This window comes from Bos grunniens, chromosome 29 (genome assembly GCF_055505025.1).
Source record: "Bos grunniens cultivar Pamir isolate PY7600 chromosome 29, Bosgru_T2T1.0, whole genome shotgun sequence".
Lineage (NCBI taxonomy): Eukaryota > Metazoa > Chordata > Mammalia > Artiodactyla > Bovidae > Bos > Bos grunniens.
Window position 1 is genome coordinate 21,388,796 of NC_141193.1, and position 23,164 is coordinate 21,411,959.

At 52.1% G+C, this 23,164-nt stretch overlaps 1 protein-coding gene across 29 annotated transcripts in view; it reads right to left on the bottom strand.

The window, feature by feature from the left end:
* The window catches only part of ST3GAL4 (ST3 beta-galactoside alpha-2,3-sialyltransferase 4), a 111,079-nt gene that overhangs the window by 68,910 nt on the left and 19,005 nt on the right, over positions 1-23,164 (bottom strand). For 18 of the 29 annotated variants that reach the window (XR_015157565.1, XM_086383717.1, XM_086383719.1 and 15 more), the window contains exons 2-9: positions 3,350-3,422; positions 2,963-3,047; positions 2,449-2,529; positions 2,153-2,250; positions 1,891-1,951; positions 1,108-1,203; positions 833-1,022; positions 64-207 (exon numbers count right to left, since the gene is read on the bottom strand). Coding sequence is in view for 28 of the 29 variants with exons in the window: in XM_086383717.1 (XP_086239843.1) it covers positions 64-207; positions 833-1,022; positions 1,108-1,203; positions 1,891-1,951; positions 2,153-2,250; positions 2,449-2,529; positions 2,963-3,047; positions 3,350-3,422 (828 nt within the window). In the remaining variant the exon portion in view is untranslated. Of the gene's footprint in view, positions 1-63; positions 208-832; positions 1,023-1,107; positions 1,204-1,890; positions 1,952-2,152; positions 2,251-2,448; positions 2,530-2,962; positions 3,048-3,197; positions 3,423-22,541; positions 22,732-23,164 lie in introns of those variants that run through there. The other 11 variants (XM_086383721.1, XM_086383718.1, XM_086383744.1 and 8 more) reach the window with 5 other exon arrangements.

Consider the following 23,164-nt stretch of genomic DNA (forward strand, 5'->3'; position numbering starts at 1 on the left):
ACCTGCTTCCCACCCAGGACCCCAGCCCTCTGGCCTCCCCATCCGTCCACAACCCCTCATCACCTGCTTAATCTTGTGTGGCTGGTGTATCGGCAGGCTCAGCAGTTTGTCGGCTGCGATCTCCATGTAGAAGGGGTTGAGAATCCGAATCTGTTTGGGGTTGACGTCCCAGATGAGGGGAGGCTGTTTCCAGAAGCCCTTTCGCACCTAGGCGGGTGGGGACGGAAGGCGAGAGGGGAGTGGGTTGAAACCTGCTTCTCGAGTCCGGCCGCTGGGCTCTTCCAGGGAAAGGGGTCCATGTGGGGATGGCGTGGAATCCTCATGAGTGCGGGGTGAGGGGTGGGAGTCGGGACCAGAGGGGAGGAGCAGGGCGAGAGGGGAGTGGGGCAGTCCCCGTGGGAGGCCAGGTGACATGGTGTGGAGAGCACGGGGTCTAAGCCTTGCTCACTCCCCGTGACATCCACACAGGTAGAAGGGGCTAGGTCAACATCTGGCAGAAAACGGTCAGTTGGACAGTTCAACATTCAACCGATGGCAAAGAGAGAGAGTGGACTTTCTGGGATGTGTCCGCCTAAAAGGACAGAGATCTCGACTTTTCTAACCTGCCCACACCTGGAGATGCCTACAGACTGGTCCCTCTGCTCCCAGGCTTCTCACTGGGGCGCCCTGGGCTGCCGTTGCCTGAACGCTGTGGCAGAACACTGAGCTCACGCCTCGCCCTCACTGGCTCCTGAGGATCTTGGGCACACATGACAGAGCCGGAGGGCCTGAGCCCGGGCAGCGTTCCCCTACCGCAGGCCGAGACCGCTCCGCTCCCAGTCTCCCCACGTACTCGCTTCTTATCACTCAGGATGCTCTCAATCCAGTGGAAGTCCATGGCCTTGAAAGCCACCAGGACGAGGAGTGTGTCAGGGTTGTCCTCCACTTTGGGGTTGAAGTGGGCGGATTCAGGGTAGAAGAGACGCATGGTGGTCTTGGAGCCCACGTCCTGCTCGTAGCCAGCCACAGGGGCACTGTTTAACCTGGGAGGCGGGGAGAAGGATGCCCGTCACCCTGAGCTCCGCTGGTCTGTTCCCAGACAGAAGAGGGAAGGGCGGCCATACAGACCTGATGACCACGTCGTACTTGTTGATGGTCTCTCCCAGCGAGCTGTTGCGCAGCCGATGCCCGTTCCCCACCACCACGCAGCGGCGGCACTTCAGGCTGCCATGGGAACAGGGTGATGAGGCCTGGAAGGAGCCCCTGCTCCGGCTTCACCTTGCTCTCCTGTCCTCGTCTGCCCCAGGCCCCCTCAGCCCCTGCTTCCCATGGACAGTGCAGACGCCAAGTCACTTCAGTTGTGTCCGATTCTGTGCAAGCCCATGGACTATAGCCCGCCAGGCTTCTCTGTCCATGGGATTCTCCAAGCAAGAACACTGGAGTGGGTGGCCATGCCCTCCTCCAAGGGATCTTCCTGACCCAGGGATGGAATCCGTGTCTTTTAAGTCTCCTGCATCAGCAGGCAGGTTCTTTACCACTAGCACCACTTGGGAAGCCCCTACATGGACCAGGCATCTCCAAAGAGTTCTGCTCCTGGTCATGCTGACTCTGCAGCCCTGGGCTTTCAAGGAAGAGGAAGCTGAGCAGAGCACAGGAGAGAGAGGAGGAGAGGAGGGAAGATGCCTGGGAAGGACTCTGAAGCAATCCCATTTCAGAGTCCCTGACTGCCCCTAAGGCTGGCCTGTTACCACGGCAATACCCTCAGCAACCTCTGCCCACCCTAGCAACACGATACCCAGGCTCGGTTGCCATAGGGACTGGTGTCCCCACCTCCCTGGAGACAGGCAGGCTCACTGGGAGGTGCTGGACCACGACTGTTTCTCACTGAGGCAGGAAGGCATGTCTCCTTACCTCTGGATGCTCTCTGGGATGGAGTAGCTGGTGATGGCTAGCACCCGGAGGAGCAGATCTTCTGCAAAAGGACCAGATTCGACAGGGCTGATGACAACAGCAACCTCTCCAAAGGCTGCCAGCCCTTCCTCCCCTGACCCCAATGTCTGAGCCTGGCTGAGAACTTGGGTGCTGGGACCGTGGGTGGCAAAGACTGAGAAGTAGTGTGGCCAAGGTGAGGCCACCATTCCTACCCACCCCGCTCCCCAAGGCAGGCACTTACCACTCCCCTTGGTCCCATAGGGCAGCTCATAGAGAGATGGGGTCTTGACCCAGAAATAATCTTTAAGCTGCAGGAAGAAAGGCTGTTCTCGGGAGTAGCTGTGCAGAGGTGAAGGCAGGGAGGGGATGAGAAAGTGATTAATCTTGATGCCAGAAACAGGGTCAGACCACAGACTATCATCATGTATACACGTCCAAGGCCTCCCCCGTCCTCACTGGCTTCACCTGACCCATGTCCTCCAGCATGGTTTCCTCCTCCTAGCTGTACTCAGCCCACCTCCACCCTCACACACGTACTTGCCAAAGAGCTTGGAGACCATCTTCTCTGCCTCACCCTGGAGGCATGGCTCCTTCTTCCCTGGGACGGGAAAATAAAAGCTGGAGACAGAAAAGAAGAGGAGATAGGAGCTCCAGTCAGACCTCCCAGGCCCAGGGGCCAGCGTTCCAGGCAGCTCTCACCTCCTCCCAGGGCATGAAGGCTCCAAGGCCCTGGAGAGTGACTCACAAGGTGGAATCATCTCAGCCCAAGTCCCACCTTGAAACCAAATCACTGCGAACCCAGCTCTTCCTTCTCCTAAACCCCTTGGGTAAGAGACCTGGGGACCCATCCCAGACCTTACCTCCCCAAACCCTCCCAACCACGCTCACTGAAAGATTCTGAGCTAATAGTGTAAGGGAGAGGCCACCACCTGGCTCTCTGAACCGTCCTCCCTACCACCAGGTCCCCACTCCATGACACTCCATCCCTGAGCCCCCTTCCTAACAAAAACAAAATGAAAAACCCACAGAAGAACATGAAAGATGGACTCACAGTTCAATGTACCTGTCCTCTCGAGAGATAGAGTACCACACCATGACAGCCAGGAACAGAGCCAACATGGCCAGGAGCTTCCAGCCTGCGGGGCGAATGCACACAAGAGCTGGAGGCAGGAACAGGCAGGCACGGCCCCAGGCCACCTGCCACACCTGCCCCGCCCGGGGCTCCCGCAACCCCAGCTCAGAGCAGGCCCCTGCTGGGCCATAGTTCTCTGGCTCCGGGCTTGGACCTGAGCATGTCTGCCATCCTTCAAGAGGAAGAGAGGTGCCCCCAGCTCCGTATCTGCCCTTCCACAACCCCCGGGAGGGTCGAGGGAAGATGCTGAAGACTGCCTCCGGGGAGCCCATCGCGGAGCGTGGGGAGCTCGTGGCGAACACTCACGGGACTTGCTGATCATGTTTCTCAGGTGCCAGGGTTCCTGGGGAGAGTTGTCATCCCGGCTGCCTCGGGCCACCTAGGAGGCAGGAGTCACAGGTGTGCGGTCAGCGCCGTGAACGCTCTGGCCTCGGCACCGGACCAGGGCACACCCACAGCCTGCCTCTTCCCGCCTCCAGGAAGTGCACAGCTGCAGGGCCATCCAGGGAGCAGCCCTCCTCACTCTGGATGTCCCCCTAACCCCTCAAAGGCGACCTCAGGGGTCCAGAGGGATCCTATGCCCCAGAAAGGGAAACCACATCCCACCGCTCACGGATTCCATCCCAGGCCAGACCGGCCCACCCCAGCTTCCCAGGCACGGCTCCCCTCACTGTCGTCTCCCTTGGTTTGACCTCAGAAGGGTCAGCTCCAGGAAAGAGATGCACATCCACCCATTTTCTATGTGAAAGTTAAGCTCAAAGGTACAAGGGTGTGATTCACATTTGCACAAGTGAAGTGAAGTTTATCTCTTCTGCATATTCAAGGCATTCCTTTGGTGCTGGCCACCACCCACCCTTCCATCACCAAGCTCCCGCTACTCCACCGGAATAGGTCCACTGGGGCCACACCCTGGTGAGGGTGGGGGCTACCAGATGGTCCAGGAGGCCTCCTTCAGCCCTTGTAGACTCTGGCTGAGTCACAACGTCCAAGCCTTCACTGCCCAGGTGCACTGGGGAAGGCAGTGGAGGCGGCTGTTTTAATGGGAGCATAGAGAGCAGGAGGGGCTTCCTCTGTAGCTCAGCGGTAAAAACAATCTGCCTGCAATGCAGGAGACATAGGAGACGCAGGTTCGATCCTTGGGTCAGGAAGATCCCCTCGAGGAGGGCATGGCAACCCACTCCAGAATTCCTGCCTGCAGAATCCCCATGGACAGAGGAGCCTGGAGGGCTACAGTCCATGGGGTCACAAAGAGTTGGACACGATTGAAGTAACTGAGCACACACACACACACACACACACACACGGGCAGTGGAAGGGTCTGCTCGGTCACAGAGGAGACAGGAGACCCTTTCAGGAAAGGGCAGAGGCCGGCAAGGTGAGGACGGAGCAGGGTGCGTTGCTACATGCACACAAAGACATCCTTCTGATCACACATCCAGCCAAGGGCCATGCTTCTGAGTCACCGGGAATTCATTTCTGCAGCTCAAAGAGCCACACAAAGAGATATGGGACACAGGGCGCCAGCTTCTTCTCTCCATGACATTTTCACTTCCCCAAGTGATCTGGTTCATAAGAATCACGAGAGCCATGTACTAAAAACACAGATTCCAGGGCCTTTTCCTGAGACTGCTCCAGCCAGCTGGGGTGGGACCTGTGACAGTCATTTCCACAAGCAGGCCGACTGATTCTTCTGACAGACCAGGGAAGGAAGAGAAGCCCTCGTGATTGTGCTCTCTTGGAGATAAACGAAAAATCTCAGATGATTTCTCAATGGTGGGGGCCAGCATCAGGACGAGATCTGGTTCTTGTTAGAAACCATAAATTGATTATCCTGAATGCTGTTCTATTAAGGAGTCGATGCTCTGCTCTGGGTGGGCGAGGGGGGCACTCCCCAGGCTCCACCCTGAGTACACAAACACGCAATGAGAATGTCGAGGGGAAGGGAAAGCGGATGGGGAAGAGGAGGGGGGTGTGGACCAGAGTCAGATGTTCTCAGTAGAGTCAGGAGGGCCCATCTCTGAGTCCCAGGGTGGTTGGAGGATGGCTGTGTCCAGGAAGGAAAAGTTTTAGAGTTGTAATCAGCAGACCTCAGTGGAAGTCAAGACCTACTGCTATTCCAAGGGTGGCCCGCCTTCCGATCCACCCAAAGCAACTGCCAAGTCATTCCTGACCACATCATCCCTTTCATACGCTTCTCCCTAACTGAAATTCGTTTAATTACTTGCTCTCTGTCTGTCTCCCCCACTGCAAATAAGCCCTGAGAGGGGAAGAATCAGGTCTGTCTTATCCCCAGCTCAAGCCTCAGCATCCAGCACAGCCAGTGCTCAGCAAGTATTGAATAAATAACATGTTGGGTTATCTTGGGGGAGTCACTGTTCACTTTCTGACCCTCGGTTTCTTCAGCTGTAAAACTGGGAAGTTGGTCTAACAAATGCTTGTGATTCCACTATATCAATATTTATCAGATCCACAGCCTGAGCTTCACCAGGGACCTTATTAGAAATGTATAATCTCAGGTCGGACTTCCCTATAGCTCAGATGGTAAAGAATCTGCCTGCAGGAGACCCAGGTTCCATCCCTGGGTCAGGAAGATCCCTTGGAGAAGGAAATGGCAACCCACTCCAGTATTCTTGCCTGGAGAATCCTTTGGACAGAGGAGCCTGGTGGGCTGCAGTCCATGGGGTCACAAAGAGTCGTACACGACTAAGTGACTAACACACACAGCCTCAGGTCCCACCCAGATGCACAAATCAGAGCCTGCATTTGCAAAAGATCTCCTGATGATTCACACGCACAGTCAAGTTTGAGAAGCACTTGTCAAGATGGATGTCCTTGAACTTGGTTGAAGAGAAGAATTGCAGTATCTGGGGTTCCCTACCCGGGAATTCTGACAGAACTGGTCTGGCCCAGCACTGGAATTTGTTCAAGCACCCGGGGTGATTCTAACCCTGTCAATGGTTGAGAACCACTGGTCCAGATAATGGTGGAAGCAGGCTTCTCAATCTTCAATACGTGCATTCTGACTCAATGGGTCTTGTCAATCTACATTCTAACCAGGTCCCAAGTGGTGCTTGCTGCTAGACTGGGACCACGCTTTGAGCTGCAAAGCTCGAAACCAGATCCTTCAGGCTCGCCCATTTCTTTACACTGTGAACCGCCCCTTCTCCCACCCTTTGAGCTCTCACTCTTCTTTTCTGATAACGAATCAGCACATCGCACTCTGGCTCCCTTTATCGAGAGGTCACAGCACTGGATACACAGGGCAGTTACCTGAGAAGCTAAAGCATTTACTGATATCTGGGCCCCACTTTCTAAGAGTCTTATTTAATTGGTTGAGGGATGGGGCCCAGGCACTGGCCAGCAAAAACCAAACAAACAAAAAGCCTTCCCTTTCTTGTGATTTGAACACACAGCCAAGATGGAGAACACTATAGAGAGTGTGTTCTGCGGTCACTGAAAGTCAAAGGTCTCAGCCGTCCTCGATGGAGCAGACCTTTGCTGGTCTGAGATGATGGGTCCCCAGGAACAAGACAATTACTCTTTTTTGAACCTCCTGCCCAGTACAGTTCTACACTTTCTTCCTAAACTTATGCTAGGTAGACTGGCTAGTCCTGGGGTTTGCTCCGAGAAACCAACTAAGGATGCTATCTGCCCATGCCTTCCCCTGGCTGGCCAAGCCACGAGAAGGCTCAGCCCCTCTAGGATTCTAGGAAGACAGGTTTCTTGGGCTGGCTGCTGCTTCAAGACCACTCGGAGTCTTCTCCCAGCAGCTGTCCCCCATCCCTGACAGCTCCTGGGGACAAAAGGCCATGAGGAAAGTCACAGAAGGGTACCTGAGCAGGGGAACAGGAATCTGCTCCACTCACATCCAAGGTGCGGCAACCTCTGCCTGCCACCAGCTGCCCGGGAGATCCAGCTCAGTCAGGTAAAGCTGACCCCAAGGCAGGAACACCGTGTGCCCTCCCAGTGTTCTGCTGAGAACCACGGTGTCCCTGCCTGCAGAGGTGCTGAGCCCCACCTCAGACTCGCCGAAGGGCAGACCTGGGGGACGAGGGGGAAGGACTGAGGCCTCCCACAGCCCTGGGGGCCTGGCAGCATCACACGCTCCACAAGCACTCAGCAGGCACCCACTATACCAAGAGGAACAGGACTGGGCATCACCTGTGGACACGGCCTGATGCCGGGCCCCTCCAAGCCCCTGGGCCCATCAAAGGGCTGTGGCTTACTGTTCCTGAGAAGGGGGATGGGAAAACCGGTGGGGCAGAAGCACAGACTGCGATCTTATGGTTCAGAAACCCTGAGCGAGTCACACGATCTATGTCTGTATCCCTCAGTTCTGGGCGGAAATCCGAGGCTGCCCACCTGCCACCTCCACACTCATCTGCCAGTTCTGCTCCCTCCTGCCCCCTCCACCACGCGGACACCGGTCCCCACCCACACTTCCAGCGTTGCTCCCAACCAGTGACTGATCCCCCTACCTTGCTGCTTCCATCTCTCCCCCTCCTCCACTCCCTTTGACTTAGACTCAACTCTCCCTGTACCTAAAACAAAAACAAAACCCTCTCTGGGCTTCCGTGGTGCCTCAGTGGTAAAGAATCCGCCTGCCAATGCAGGAGACGCAAGTTGGATCCCTGATCCGGGAAGATCCCATATGCCACGGAGCTACTAAGCCCGTGCGCCACAGCTACTGAGCCTGTGACCTAGGGCCCAAGAGCCGCAAGTACGGAGCCCACGTGCCACAGCTACTGAAGCCTGCGTGTCCCAAAGCCCATGCTGCACAGCAAGAGAAACCCCTGTAATGAGAAGCCCACACAGCACAACTCCAGAGTAGCCCCGGCTCTCCGGAACCAGAGAAAAAAACCCGTGCAGCAATGAAAACATCCCCATCACAGCAAAATAAAATAAACTTTATTTTTAAAAAGCCCTCTGCCTCTGTCTCCTCCTCCAGTTACCCCTGCATCTCTGTCTCGAGCTCCAATCGTCAAACTCCTTCACCTGTGCCCCATGCTCACGTGCCACTCAGCCCTCTACCGGTGCACTACCCCATCCCTACCTTGTTTTTATGCTGAGTTCACTCCTGCCGCAGCCTTCCGAGGCCTCCTAACTGTCAACCTGAAAAAGGTCTATTTTCACTCATCTCCCATCCCGAGACCCCTGCTACTATCAGCCGAGGCCTCCCTGGCTTCTAGCTCAAGACTCTCTAGGTTTCCGCCACGCTGGCTGCACTTTCTTTAAGCGCTGGCATTCTCCAGGGAGCTGCCCCTGAACCCCTGTTCTTTCTCTGTTTGTCTTCCCAGGCCAGGTTCGTTCATCTTCAGAGGCTTAACTACTACTCAAACCTTGATGATTCAAGCTCTTTTTTCAGCTCTGTAATTTCTCTCCTGGAACCCATCCTAATATTTCCAGTTTTCTACTGCACATCCTCCCTGTGTGTATGCTGAGTCGCTTCAGTTGTGTCTGATTCTTTGTGACCCTTTGGACTGTAGCCCGCCAGGCTCCTCTGTCCATGGGATTTTCCAGGCAAGAATACCGGAGTCGGTTGCCATTTCCTTCTCCAGCTCATCCTCCCTTAATGATCTGAAAGTTTTCACACTTAACATGTCCAAAACTGGACCCCCGTCTGTCCGTACCCTCCCAACCCCACATTCTCATCAGCTCATCCATCCAATGTCCCCCTTCCCTTCACACCATCCCTGCTAAATGCCATCAATTCTACCCCTGGTTCCTCATTCCAGCAATGCTTGCTGAACTCCCACTAAATATTGTGGAGGCACTTGGGTGCAAAGCCTGATACAGCTCATGGCAGCGTAAAGGTCACTTAGCCTAGAGCCGCGGAAGTACTGAGTTGGCCAAAAAGGTTGTTCGGGTTTTCCCATAAGCTGGTACCAAAGAACCCGAAGGAATTTTTGGCCAACGCAATTCTCCTGAAAGCAGCTTTCCTCTCTTTTTCCTGAACCATAGACTGATTCTAGATCTCATCTCAATTTCTCCACTTCCTAACCGGTCCCTTCACAAGTCTTTCTTCACTCGAGCCACTTCTTCAGAACTACCTACACAGTATCTTTCTAAGAAACAAAGTGGACCAAACCACCCTCCTGCTTTCATTGTTCCCCATTCCTTCAGTGAAAAACCAAAGCTCTTTGTAGAGGCAACCAGGGTGCTTCACTGGGCTTCCCTGGTGGCTCAGCAGTAAGGAATCCGCCTGCCAGTGTGGGAGATGAGGGTTTGATCTCTGGGTTAGGAAGATCCCCTGGAGAAGGAAATGGCAGCCCACTCCAGTATTCTTGCCTGGGAAATCCCATGGACGAAGCAGCCTGTCGGGCTATAGTCCATGGGGTCAAAAACAGTCGGACACAACAACTAAACAGCAACAGGGGTGCTTCGGTCCCAGGCCACAAGCCCGGCGCGTCCATCTCCTAGTTCCTCCTAGTGCCTGCAGGAGCATCTTCTTCTCTCAGAATCCCTACCCCTCTGCACAGGCTTCCCTCCTATACGAAGACCCCAGGCCCCCACTGTTGGCCTCAACAATCCCACTCCTGCACCATTGGCTCAAACAGGCCCTCCTCTATGAAGTGTTTTCTGACAATTCTTGGCAATGTTTTTCTTTCCACACAATATCATTTATGTCTTGATTTTAGCACCTATCAGATAGTAAAATTTTGTATTATATAATTACTATATTCATGGCTTGCCCACTATCCTCTGACCTCTCCAATTATAAGCTTGTTTATACCAACAGTCTATGACAGCATGTAGCCTAAAGAAGATGCTTTATCACATAATATAATTTTATATTACACTGTTAAGTGTTTTCATATCTTGCCCATGAGACTATGACCTCTGAGGTCCAGGCCAGCTTTATATCTTCAGACTCTATTACAGTGCCTAGAACCTAGCAGATATTTTATTGGGATGGTCAAAAAGTTCATTTGGGTTTTTCATAACATCTTCCAGAAAAACCCAAAAGAACTTTTTAGCCAATCCAATATAAACATCTGACACACAAGTGATAAGATGAGATTTAAAAATGTATTACATCCCTTGTTTTTGTTGTTGTTTAGTCATTAAGTCGTGTCCAACTCTTTGGCTACCCCATGGGCTGTAACCCACCAGGATGCTCTGTCCATGGGATTTTCCAGGCAAGAATATTGGAGTGGATTGCCCTTTCCTCCTCCAAGGGATCTTCCCAACCCAGGGTTGGAAGCTGCATCTCTTATGTCTCCTGCATCGGCAGGCGGATTCTTTACCACTGAGCCACCTGGGAAACCCCTGACATCTGTTACTGATCCTGAAACGTATTCTGCACTCACTGTGTACAACAGCAGGGGGCAGGTCCCAACCTCACTGCCATTGCTTTAGGGACCAAGTGAGTCGTCACCGTGGGGACTGTCCTGGGCACTACAGGCTGGGTACCAGCACCTTTGACCTCTACCCACTAGGTGCCAGGACTCCCACTCTCCAGTTCCGATGCCCACAATGCCTCCAGACATGACTGAATGTGAAAGCTACACTGCAAGACTCTTTTTAAGGCATGATCTCAACCCTGTGAGTGAAACACTCTTATTATCTCCACTGTGGAGATAGGGAAATGAGGTGCAGCAAGGGTCAGCAACTTGCCCAGGGTCGCCGAGCTAGTGAGGAGCTGAGCTCCAGAGGCCACACTCCTAACCCCTGCCTTCTACCACCCCTAAACCAGCTGGTGAAGATGCCAAGATCCTTGGAAAGCCCATCTGCAGCCCTTTGGAGCAACTTGAGGAAGCTGCTCTCCATTACATCAAAGTACTTCCAAGGCTTACGAGAGCTCAGAGAAGCCTCCCTCGCTCCTTCTCAGGCAGGCCTCCTGGTGACAGTCTCCAGCCCACCCCCAGCCCCAGCTCCCCTGGAAGCCCTCTAGCTTATCCTCCATGCCTGCAGCTGTGCTCACTGGATTACCATCACCCTACATCTGGACACCAGACTTCCACAAATGCTGGCAAAGCCCGCATTCAGTTTCTCACGGTCGGGCCACTTCACTGGCAGGGAGCCTTGGCCGGTAAGCCAGGTCTCCTGGACCATGAACTGGTGTGGCTACTCTGTGGGCCCTTGGAGCAGGTCTGTGCTACATCTTACTTGCAAACACCTCACCTCAGGAATCTCTGTTCAGGTCTCCAGCCTGCTGAGGTGTTTGAATCTCGAAGGTGCCACCTAAACCCACAGTGGTTCCTCAGCTTAAGAGTCCTCTGCTGTGATTCCACAGGGCGGTGTGAGCTGGATGGTGACGTTTTAAATTTAATTTCCTAATTTTATTATGCCCGTATTATAATAATATTTTCTATTCTGCCAGAAATTTGCATCTAGCTTCCAGGTACAGCTATTTCTTTGCATTTCTTTTCCGAAGGTGGCCCAATGAGTATTTAAGTTACAGACATCCCCAAACTATTATTTATCTGGGACAGATTGTGATTAAAGATAAAGAATGTCAAATTGCATATTTTCCAACAGACGCAAACTTGCAAGGCATATTTTATTTCTTAACAAGGGCCTAGTGTGGACGATGACTTGAATGTAACTAATACAATTGGGAGGTAAGGCAAGGTGAGGACAGAAGTCGTTGGAGTTTTGCTCTGTTATATTCAACCACTCCTGGGTGTGGTCCACTAATTGCAGTTCTCTAGAATGACCAGTCATCTGAATCACCACTCCTCAGCTCAAAATCACCTCTGTGGCTCCCGTCTACCCAGAGAGACAGGCCAAGCCCTTGCTCTGATCTGTGAGGATGCACGTGATCTCCTGGCCAGCACTCTCTGCCCTCCTTCCCTGTTTTCCTCATTCACTCTGCTTCACTCACACAGGTTTCACTGTTCTTGATTGGGCTGGGCCTACCCCCTGCTCTCAACCTTTGCACCGACTGTTCCTTCAGCCTGGAATGTTCCCCCCCAGACATAGGCTTGATACCTCCCCATTCAGCTTTCCACTCATCTTCTCCACCTCCCGTCAAAAATCCCCCCGACACCTGCCATGTTAGATCCCTCTCCTCGACTGCCTAGCCTGGGTGGCGCCAGTGGTAAAGAACCCGCCTGCCAATGCAGGAGACACAAGAGGCATGGGTTTGATCCCTAGGTCAGGAAGATCCCCTGGAGGAGGAAATGGCAACCCACTCCAATATTCTTGCCTGGAGAATCCCATGGACAGAGGAGCCTGGTGGGCTACTGCCCACTGGGTTGCATAGAGTCAGACATGACGGAAGCGACTTAGTGTACCTGCACTCCCGGCCTGCAAAGAACTTCTGTTGTTTTGTTTGAGGCGGGATCAACCATGTCTGTAACAGTGACTGGCACTCAGCAGGCTCTAGATACAAATGTGTTGAATTTATCAATGGATCTAATTGTTGGGAACTTCACTGTCACAGAGCAGGCCAAGAGAGAGGGGAAGAGGCAGTGGTAATAGATCAGATACCCACTCCAACCCCTCTGGCCTGACCACTAGCTAGACACAGGCTGCACTGTGCCTTCTCTCCGTCCTAAACATCACAGCATGATCTCACAGGACGGGTGGGGAGTGAGCTGGTCTTGGCCCCGGGCTCTTGTGAGGCAGCAAAGGGCAGAGTAATTGACCAACTGCCTCAAGGCCCACCAGTGGGCAGACGTGGCACCTTTCCAGACATCCAAGCTTGGAGGAAAGGAGAGGATTCCCCATGCAGGGCAGGAAGCCTCTCTGATCCCCACCCGTGGGGTCCACAGAGTACCCCGGCCTCCACAACCGGCATCTCAAACAGCCCCGGCCTGCAACCTCCTGTAAAGAAACACTGATATTGTCCACTTTATCAGCTGCCAGTCACAAGACACCACAGACACCACAAGACGCCACATGAAAATCATGTTTCTGGAGTCGGCCCGGGTGGGGCAGGAGCTCTGAACTCCATTCGCTCAGTAAAAAGGCTGCAGTCCGTTGGGACTCTCTCTCCCGCGTGCATGCGCTCTATCTCTCTCTCTCTTTCACTCTCTCTCCTTCCCTCCTCACGCACTCCTCCACTCTCTTCTCTTCAAGTCTTGGATTCTCCTGCTATCTTCTAAATAAAATAGAGCTGTAACACTGATTTGCCTAAGAGCTGTAGCACGGTTTGTCCAAGACCCAAGAGCTGTGACGCACCGAGGGCTTTAATGTCCGTTGCTCCAAATCTTTGTTGTGACGAGACAAAGAACCGAGGAACATACACTCGCGTGACATCTATGGTGCCGTGACTCGGATATAACCTGGCTGAAACAACCTCTGCGTGGAAGAGGCCAAGCACAGCAGGAGCCCAACTCAGTGAAGCTCCCGCGCTAGAAGCGGAAGACGAAGAAACCCAGTGCAGGGGAAGGCCCATCATGCTGAAAACCTGAAAATGAAAAATGAACTCAGCAGGAACCTCACACGGCCCAGTCTCAGATTCCAGAAGACCTCCGGTTAAGAAACCTTGGACCACTGAACAAAACCCCGAGAGGGATTGTCAGAAGATCCTCTGACCAGTCCTGAGGAAATCTGGCACACTGATGGAAGCAGCTTTGTCTTGGATGGAAAAAGAAGAGCTGGGTATGCAGTAGTCTCCAATTTTGAGACCATAGAGGCTAAGCCTCTGCCACCAGTCAAGGTACCAGGACATGACCCCTGGATTCACTACTCACAAGTCAAGCCATGGAAGAAAACAGAAGAGGACACTCAATACACCTGTCAACCAGCTACAACATGCAGTGCCAGTTCAACAAAGATATAAAACTACAGCTGACCACGGAAAATATCACACACCCTTGGACACCGCTATAAGGACTCTGAGGATTGAGACTAGCAAGAGCGGGGAGGCCCAATACCCTTCGCTGTCCCAGTTGAGCAGGAAGTAGCCAAAAAGACCTCGACACCCCTATTCCCAAAGAATTGGGCCTCCCATCTCTTGAGGGGGGGAATGTTAGGTAGGTAGAATAGGGAAAAGGAGTCCAAAATGGCGGTGGCTAAAAGACAAGGAAGGTCCGAGGACCAGAGTGAAGACTTCAGGCAGAACAAACAGAACAAACAGCACTCCTGGCTAAGCCCAATTTGCATAGGGCAGGCCCAGGTGGAGGAAAAAACATAAAAAGAGGAGCCAAAGCACTATCTCTCGGACTCTCTCTCCTGCGTGCATGCGCTCTATCTCTCTCTCTCTCTCCCTCCCTCCCTCCCCACGCACTCCTCCACTCTCTTCTCTTCAAGTCTTGGATTCTCCTGCTATCTTCTAAATAAAATAGAGCTGTAACACTGAAAAAAAAAAAAAAAAAGCTGCAGTGTTATGATGGGGTGGAGAATCAATAATACAGGTTCATAAGCATAAACAAAGTGAAACTGGTGTGGCCGGGGATCTGCCCTGTTCCTCCCCCAGGCCTCCCACCCAGGAGTTGATGAATCCGGCCCCCAGAAGTCTAAGCTAAAGGCCCTATAGGATTGGGGCTTGAAGCCACCAGTACGGCCAGTCCCCTCCCTCCCTCTGGCTTCCAGATGCCCCTTCTGAAGATGGTGGATGGCACCAGCCCCGTGGTGTCCCATCCGGGGAGAGGTGACTGCAGTCTCAAGTGGCCAGACCAGGCCAAGAAGCGCTGTTGGCCACGGAACATACACTGGATTTCAGAGACTCACTACCAAAAACAGTAAACAATCACCTTAAAAATTACTCCCATTGAAAGTGTGTGAAAGTATGAAAGTGTTAGTTGCTCAGTCGTGTCCAACTCTTCGAGACCCCCATGGACTAAAGCCCACCAGGTTCCGCTGTTCATGGAATTTCCCAGACAAGAATACTGTAGTGGGTTGCCATTTCCTCCTCCAAGGGATCTTCCCAACCCAGGGATGGTCCCTGGATCGCCTTCATTGTAGGCAGATTCTTTACCTGCTGAGCCACCAGAGAAGCTTCATTTACACTGATGTGGCCAACCAGCAGCCCACACTTCCCCTCGTGGGCGGCCCAGGGGCAAAAGCCTCGGCCTGACCTTCTGAGAGCCGTCATTTTAGAAAGCGATCATATTTTTTAAAAAAATTATTTACATTGATCTCACACTGAAAGTCTTTTGTCTATACTGGGTTAAAACAGTAAAATTAACTTCACCTTATTTTTACTTTTTAACATGTGGCTAAATTAACTTTTTTTTTTTAATTTAAAATTACCTATGTGACTTGCTTTAGTGGTTCCCATTGCATTTCTATTGGACGGCACCAGACCAGTCTCCCAGGCCCCACTAGAAGCATCAGAAGCGTGTATGAAGGTGAATCCGCTTCTGGAGGGCTACACCACGGCTGGGAGGCCAAGGGCTCCTTTACAATGATTCTTGGTCACAGTGAGCACCATCCTCAGGTCTCAAGTGCATCAGAGTCACAAAGACCCTCCTCTCCTCTGTCTACATCCCCTCCACAGAGGCACGGTTCAAAGTGTCTGGACCACCTGGCCCAGCGGCCCAGCCTCCACTCTGCCCACACCTAACCTCCGCCTGACCCTGGCATCCCACCCGGGACTGGCTCTCAGCCCCTCCCTGCACGGCCCTCTTGAGCAAGTAAGATGAAGGGAGGTTTCCTGGTCATAGGGTGTCTCCAGGCTTGGAGCCCTCCTGGCACCCCACAGGGTGTGCTGGCATCAGCTTACAGTGTGGTTCAGGCACCTTGGAGCTGGTAGTGTTTGAAGTGAGTCAAAGGTAACAATAGCCAGTTCTGCAGAAAGAACACCTTCTTGGTATAAAGGTGTGTTTGTAAGCATAGCATCAACCACTTGGCAAAAAAGCATGGCCCTGGCTGGCTCTTCCCAGGTGTCCAGAGGACTGCTGTGATGGCTGACGAACAGGTCAGGCAGAATTGCCTCCCCAGGACCTTGTCGCCTGCTCTGGCCAAAAGCTGTGACTGGGGACTGGCCTCCAGTACTGAACCCTCCCTTGTTCACTTACCAGACTATGACTTTGGGGAAACCCCCTAAGAATCCCTAAGCCTCAGTCTCCCAATCTGCAAAATGGAGGTAGAGAGTCCCTACCAGTTTGGTTGTGGTGGTGAACAAGAGAAGTTAGCTAAAGCACACAGAGAAAAGTGGTAGTCGCTCAGTCGTGTCCAACTCTTTGTGACCCCATGAGCTGTAGTCCTCCAGGCTCCTCTGTCCATGGGACTTCCCAGGCAAGAATACTCGAGAGGGTTGCCATTCCCTTCTCCAGGGGATCTTCTCCACCCAGGGACCGAACTTGGGTCTCTGGCTTTGCAGGCAGATTCTTTACTACTTGATCCTCCAGGGACCCAGAAAACACCCAGAAAGAGTGACAGTACTCCTGCCTCGTGTGCTAAGTGGAATCCAAAGGCCACAACTCTGTGGCATGTGGGTAGATCAGAACATCACTGAAAAAACACTGTTTTTCAGTCTGTTTTCTGACCAAAAGCACAGCATTAAGGGCTGAACCTTACATGGTGCAGAATTGGATGCCAACTGAACTGAGGAAGTCCCGGGTGAATCCCCAAGGCTTCACCAGACCTCCTAAACACACCCTCTCCTCCCCAAAGATAAGAATCTTAGCTCACAAGCCCCCATCTGCACCCCAGTCCCATCTGAGGATGGAGGTGGAGGCGAGGTCAGAGTCCACAGTTTCACATCTGGGGCCTTGTCGGGGTTGATCACAATATAAACGGTGAGGGAGCTGACATCATTGGTGGGACCCGAGCCCAGGCTGCTCTCCCAGCCAGCCCTCGAGGGTCCTGGTATTCAAGCTTCCTCCCGGCGTAGGGTCCCGGGCTTCCCCATCACTCCCAGTCTGTTCCGCACCGCTGCCCTGTTTTATCTCCTCTTGTAAGGTACACCACACCATCTCCCGTACTCAGGAGATCTGGCGACCGACCCATGAAAGCAGCGACTTTAGGGCCCACAGTATCTCCAGCACCAAATGTAACACCTGATGCGTGGTGGGTAAGTAACGAATATTGAAATGAACAGATGTCTAAATGAATGAGCAAATTAGCAGAACAAGTATGAACGGAAAGTTTCGTCAAGTTAAAACATTCCAGACCCTTCCTTTGCAATGACCTGGGCAAATTAGGCGCCAGGAGCTTGTTAGAGGCTCAGTTCTGGACCTTGCAGAGCCAGCCAGTGCCATGCTTTTTTGCCAAGTGGATGATGCTATGCTAACAAACACACCTTTATACCAAGAAGGTATTGTTTCTGCAGGACTGGCTATTGTTACCTTTGACTCACTCCAGCTCCAAGGTGCCTGGACCACACTGTAAGCTGATGCCAGCACACCCTGTGGGGTGCCAGGAGGGCTCCAAGCCTGGAGACACCCTGTGACCAGGAAATCTCCCTTCATCTTACTTGCTCAAGAGGGCCAGCCTGGGCTAACACCCCAGCCAGCAAGCCCCAGACCTCCAAGTATCCTTGGCCTCCTGGAAGTAGAGGAAAGGGGTCTGGACACAGACTTGGGGTTCAACCCAGGTGGTCACGGGGCCGGGTGTCCCTTGACAAGGTTCAACATGTCCTGGGCCTCACTTCCCATCTGTGAAATGAGAGCAGTAAGAATATGTTCTCAGAGGCGTGGGAGACTCAAAACATTGCCCAGGATTAAGAGCCTGCAGCCTCCATACCGGCCGGGTCCAGAGGAAGCACGTGGGCCCTGGAAGCTGAAGGTGACTCCTGGTCTGGGCCACTCCCCACCTGCCCTCTGTCCCCCAGCACGCGGCAGTCCCTCTCTATTCAAGGTCTGCCCCAGTCCAGCACGGAGAAGAGACCACAGCGCCATCTGCAACCACAGCCATAACTGCACTCACCTCTCCTCCCAGCTGCTGGGGCCACTGCCACACTGCATGGGACACACAGCTGCCCAGGGAAAGGGTACTGCCACCCAGACTCTGCATGAACTAAATGTGGATCCCATGTCCTAGCCAGGCTCAGAGTGTGCTGCTGGGATGGGGAGAACATGGGATGGAGAAGAGGGATGAGACTTCATTGGAGAAGCCACTCTCCGTTTTTGGGTATATCATCTCCTAGAGAAGGTGCCCAGATCCCTGATCAGACCCCTCTCCTGAGCAGTACCCCATTTGCAGAACATATCCTCACAAAATCTGCCCAGCCACAGGCAGAAGCGGTGGTGCAGTGGTAAAGAGTTTCGGCCTTGGACAAGTCAGAGACAGCACATCATCAACAAATACCTGGATATAGCAGTAATCCTTCCAATCAATCAGAAAAAGACCAAGAAACCAAAGAGAATAAAGCAAAGGACAGGAAAAGGCAATTCACAGCTTAAACCCACACACTTCATAAACGTGAAAAGATGTCCAACCTCACGAAGTGACCAGGGAACGCAGATTAAAACCAAACATGACTTCTTGGACATTGCTGGCAGGAGTTAACTGAAACAAGGCTTAGAACAGTAATTCATCATGTCTATTAATAGTAAGGCTGAAGGTGTGCATACTCTCCAATCTGGTAATTCCACTTCCCTGTATGGTTCACGGTAACTCACCTTTGTGTGTGTACACACACCAGGGACGTTTATTGCAACACTGTGGCAACAGCAAAGGAACAGAAATGCCTTACATGTCCACAAATTGAGGGGCAGCTGAACAAACTCTGCATCATCACACGATTCAATACTATACAGTGACTTAAATTGAAAAAAATTCCTCATATGGATCTATTAGGATAAACCTGATGCTTAAGCTTTTGTACTGTCAAAGGATACAAGTATCAGATCAGATCAGATCAGTCGCTCAGTCGTGTCCGACTCTTTGCGACCCCATGAATCTCAGCAGGCCAGGCCTCCCTGTCCATCACCAACTCCTGGAGTTCACTGAGTCTCACATCCATTGAGTCAGTGATGCCATCCAGCCATCTCATCCTCTGTCGTCCCCTTCTCCTCCTGCCCCCAATCCCTCCCAGCATCAGAGTCTTTTCCAATGAGTCAACTCTTCGCATGAAGTGGCCAAAGTACTGGAGTTTCAGCTTTAGCATCATTCCTTCCAACGTATATGATCTCATTAACTTTAAAAACACATAAAACAAGACTATACAGAGGGTATGTGAGCTATAAGAATTAAAAAAAAAAAAAACATGAAGATTGACATGTACACACTGCTACATTTAAAATGGATAACCAACAAGGACCTCAGTACAGCACACTGGGAACTCTGCTCAATGTTATGTGGCAGCCTGGATGGGAGGGGAGTTTGGGGGAGAGTGGATCCAGGTATATATATGGCTGAGTCTCTTGGCTGTTGTCACACCATTGTTAATTGGCTATGCTCCAATATAAAATTAAAAGTTAAAAAAAAAAATGGAGGAATCGCCCAATTCTTGGTGACTATTACATTTACCAAGAGATCAAATAGACTGGGATGGATTATAGAGTCAGGGCTCCGTTGTATTCTTCTAAATACTTTATTTCTTTTAAAACATCAGACATAATATGCAAAAACATTAACATCTGCAAATCTGGCTGTCATATGGAATTCTGTTTTCCTTTCTATTTTGAAATATTTTTATATTGAAGACACCGAGTTACAGATTTTAAGTCAAAAATTCAGAAGCTATAAAAGCAAAGGGAAATTCAACAACATAAAGATTTAAGGAGCAGAAGGGAAGGAAGAATGGGGAGAGAGAGGGAGAATGAACAGTTAAAAGACAAATGACAAGCTAGGAAAAGTACCCCTCTAACAGATGCGTATCCGACCAAAGAATTCCCTTTAGCCTATAATCTGCTCATGCAAGTCAATAAGGAAACAAGTCAACAAATCAAACAGAGAAATGGGCAAAGGACATGAATGAGCAGCTTACAATACAGAATGTAATGGCACAGAGGAAAGGCTTGTTCTTCACTGATCTTAATAGCAAAGCTCCAGAGGCCTGCCAGAGCTGGGGGAGGTGGGGAACAGACCCTTTCTAAGATCAGGGGTGAATCACAGTGACCTTTTTGGAAGTGACCTGGCAATATCTGTTGAAATCCCCTTAGCCTGGGAATTCCATCGTTACTTCTACAGAAAAGTCTCCTGTGTTTGCATGAAGATTTCCATCATGATCTTTACACACAGCACCATTTGCAACAGCGAAAGATGTAAATGACTTGAAAATCTACCGAAAATCCACAAGGACCTGTTTAGAAGCACCACCACACAAATAACACACGAAACACTATGCAGCTGTGAAAAAGCGGATGCACATGTCAGCACAATGCCACCAAAAGAGCGCCCGAGCACACGATGAAACTTCAAAAAAGCAGGTGGAGAGCAGTGTTCCGTGTATCTCCAATGCCCTTCTACCAAATGACCTACATGCTGACGTGGCTATGTCTCTACAGGAATCGAATATTCAAAGAATGCAAAAGAAACTAAGAGGGCAGGGGCTGAGAATGGGAGAAAGACCTTCTTTATGTTTAAGACCTTTTACGCTTAATTTTTTTTTTTTTTAATGGGTGCGTGGGATACACTTTCAACTCAAGTTCTGCTAAAAGAACTTGGAAGGAAGGAGGAAAAAAAAAAAATAAGGGATGTAAACTCTGGAGTACTTACATACCCAGACCTGAATTCCAGATCAACCACTTACTGGCTGCACAAGTACTAGACAAGTCACCTTTCTGGATCCCAAGTTTGTGTCCAATGGAGATTAAAAACGAGGTCCTTCCTCCTGGGGTGGCTGGATAGGCTAGGTAAGAGGAGCTCCAAGGTGGTTATCATAGAAAAGTAGAAGCTGCTGGTCTCAGATTCCAGAACACACTTTGTCTTTCCCTCTCAGGGGTCCAGCAGACACGAGCCCTTCTTGTCTCTCTTTGCATCCCACTCTGCAGACAGGGAACGACAGGGGCAGCCGGGCACAGCCCTGCACGCTGGGTGTAGGGCCCGGCCTGGGTGGGGAGTGGGGGCTGAATCCCAGCCCTCCCTCAGCTTGTCAAACCATCTCCTGGGTACAGAGCTATGTCCAGTTGCAGGGGTCATTCATCCTGCTTTCCATAACGTCTCTGTATGGGCTAGGAGCTACCTCAATTATAGCAGGAAATTAATTAAACACTCCTCTGTAATCCCTGCCAAGTTACAAAGAGCAAAATGCAAAGATCTAAAATATACACTGAAGTGTAGGGGGGTAGGGTAGGGGTTGTCCTGGGAAAGTTGGCATCGTCAGCTCATTCGTATTTATATTTCTGTGTCATTTCCTCTGAACTCACAGATACCCTTTTATTTTTTACCAGCAGATGTGGTTTCTAGGGAAAGAGTTCTGCCACCTTTGCCCACTGGTACCCACTTCCTGAACCTCAGGCTGCTGGGCGATGTTCTAAGTGGAGGTCACCCTGGGGACGAATTGTGTGCAGGGCCAAGAGTCCCAAGGGGACAACTCCCTGTCCCCTGCTTTCCTCAGAAGGGCGAGTCAGCAGGAACAGCCCTGAACCAAGGCAGGTTGGGGGTGTGAGGCCTCTGGGGACACAGGCAGGCCAAGGAGCACAGAAGAACCACGAGCTGCTGAGCACTGCAGGCCTGCTGCACTCGGGGTGCTGACTTGGGCACTGAACTACAGCAGGGAACCAGGTAATAGGCCTGGGCTCCTGCAGCGACACGTCGTGGGGAAGACACCCTAGGACCTCACAGATAAATAAGAAACGGCGATGGTGAAACCCAAGGGTGAGGCCAATAGAACAGGGGAGTGGAGCAGAGAGAGACCAGCGTACCTTAGGATGGAAAGTCAGTAGGTCCTTGGCTTAGACCTCAGACAGTGGAAAGGAGGGGGTGGAAGGAGGGTTGCACTGAGGGGAGTGAGTTTCCAGCAAAAGAGAAGAGCAAAAGACCCTGAGGCTTGTCAAGTAACAGAAACAGGTCCCGGGTGACCAGAGATGGGGAGGAACGGCTGGTGGTGGTGCCAGGGAGGCCTGCTGATGGGGTAGTCCAGGATGTCACAGGCCACCCCGGAGCCTGGACGTTACTCACTGTCCTTGAGAAGTCACCAGAGGGTATTAATAAAGGCATAACCCTCTGGACTCAGTTTTAAAAAGATCCCTGGGGCTGTCCAGCAGCTCTTGTGTCTCATCTTATTTAATTTTTAAAGCACTCTATATGGTGGGGCTTCCCAGGTGGCGCAGTGGTAAAGAATCCCGATTTACAGATGAGGAAACTGAGGCACAGAGAGACACATGAAGGGTTCCTGAGGTCTCCAGAAATAGACTTCAAGCAGTCTGAACTGCTCACTTTCTGGCACCCATGAATTGGGGTGAGCTGTCTCGGGTCGCTCTGGACAAGCTCCTACATCTCCTGGGCCTCAGATTTCCCATCTGTAAAATGGGAGCAGCAAGAACAAGTTCTGGGAGGTTTGGGAGCCTCAAAACGCAGCCCAGGATTGAAAGCCCACAGCCTCAGTACCGGCCTGGCCCCGAGCAAGCACTTGGGCCCTGGAAGCTGAAGGACGGTCTTGGTCTGGGCTTCCCCTGACGGATGGCAGTCCCTCTCCACTCAAGGTCTGCCCCCAGCCCGGCACGGGGAGGGGTCCACAGCTCCCGCCTGCCACCACAACCACACACACACTCACCTCTCCTCCTGGCCGCTGGGTCCACTGTACACACTGCATGGAACACACACAGCTGCCCCAGGGTGCGGGGGATCGGCAGACTGCCACCTACACTCTGCCTGCCCTCACTACACGGGGATCCCACGTAGGAGCCAGCTGGAGGTCTCAGAGGAGAAGCTGCCTTCCCTCTGCGGGTACAGCCCCTCCTGGAGAAGATATCAGGCTCCAACGGGGTGTGGCCACAGCCCCCGAGCCAGCACCACAGAGTGACACCCCTTTTACGAGCCACACCTCCGCCCCCCAGCTCCAGGGGCAGCGCCCTCTCCACTTGAGCCTCAGCTCAGTCCAGTGTGGTGTCCCCCTCTCCAGGGCTGGAACTCCCAAAGTCCCCCAGCAGGGCAAAGGTCAGTCCACATCTGAATTCCTAGTAGGAGCCCAACGGGGTCAGAGCCGCAGAGGGCAAGAGCAGAGGGCTGTGCATGCTGACCAGGTGGCAGGTACACAACCCCCAGGGTAGGATGCCTAGAAGAGAAATGAAACCGTGGAGAAGGAAAACATGACCTCTGTTTCCTGCATCAGCCTGTCCCCTGGGAGTAAAGATCAGGTGAGAGAGACCCTTTTGAAGTCCTTTTTACATTAGTAAG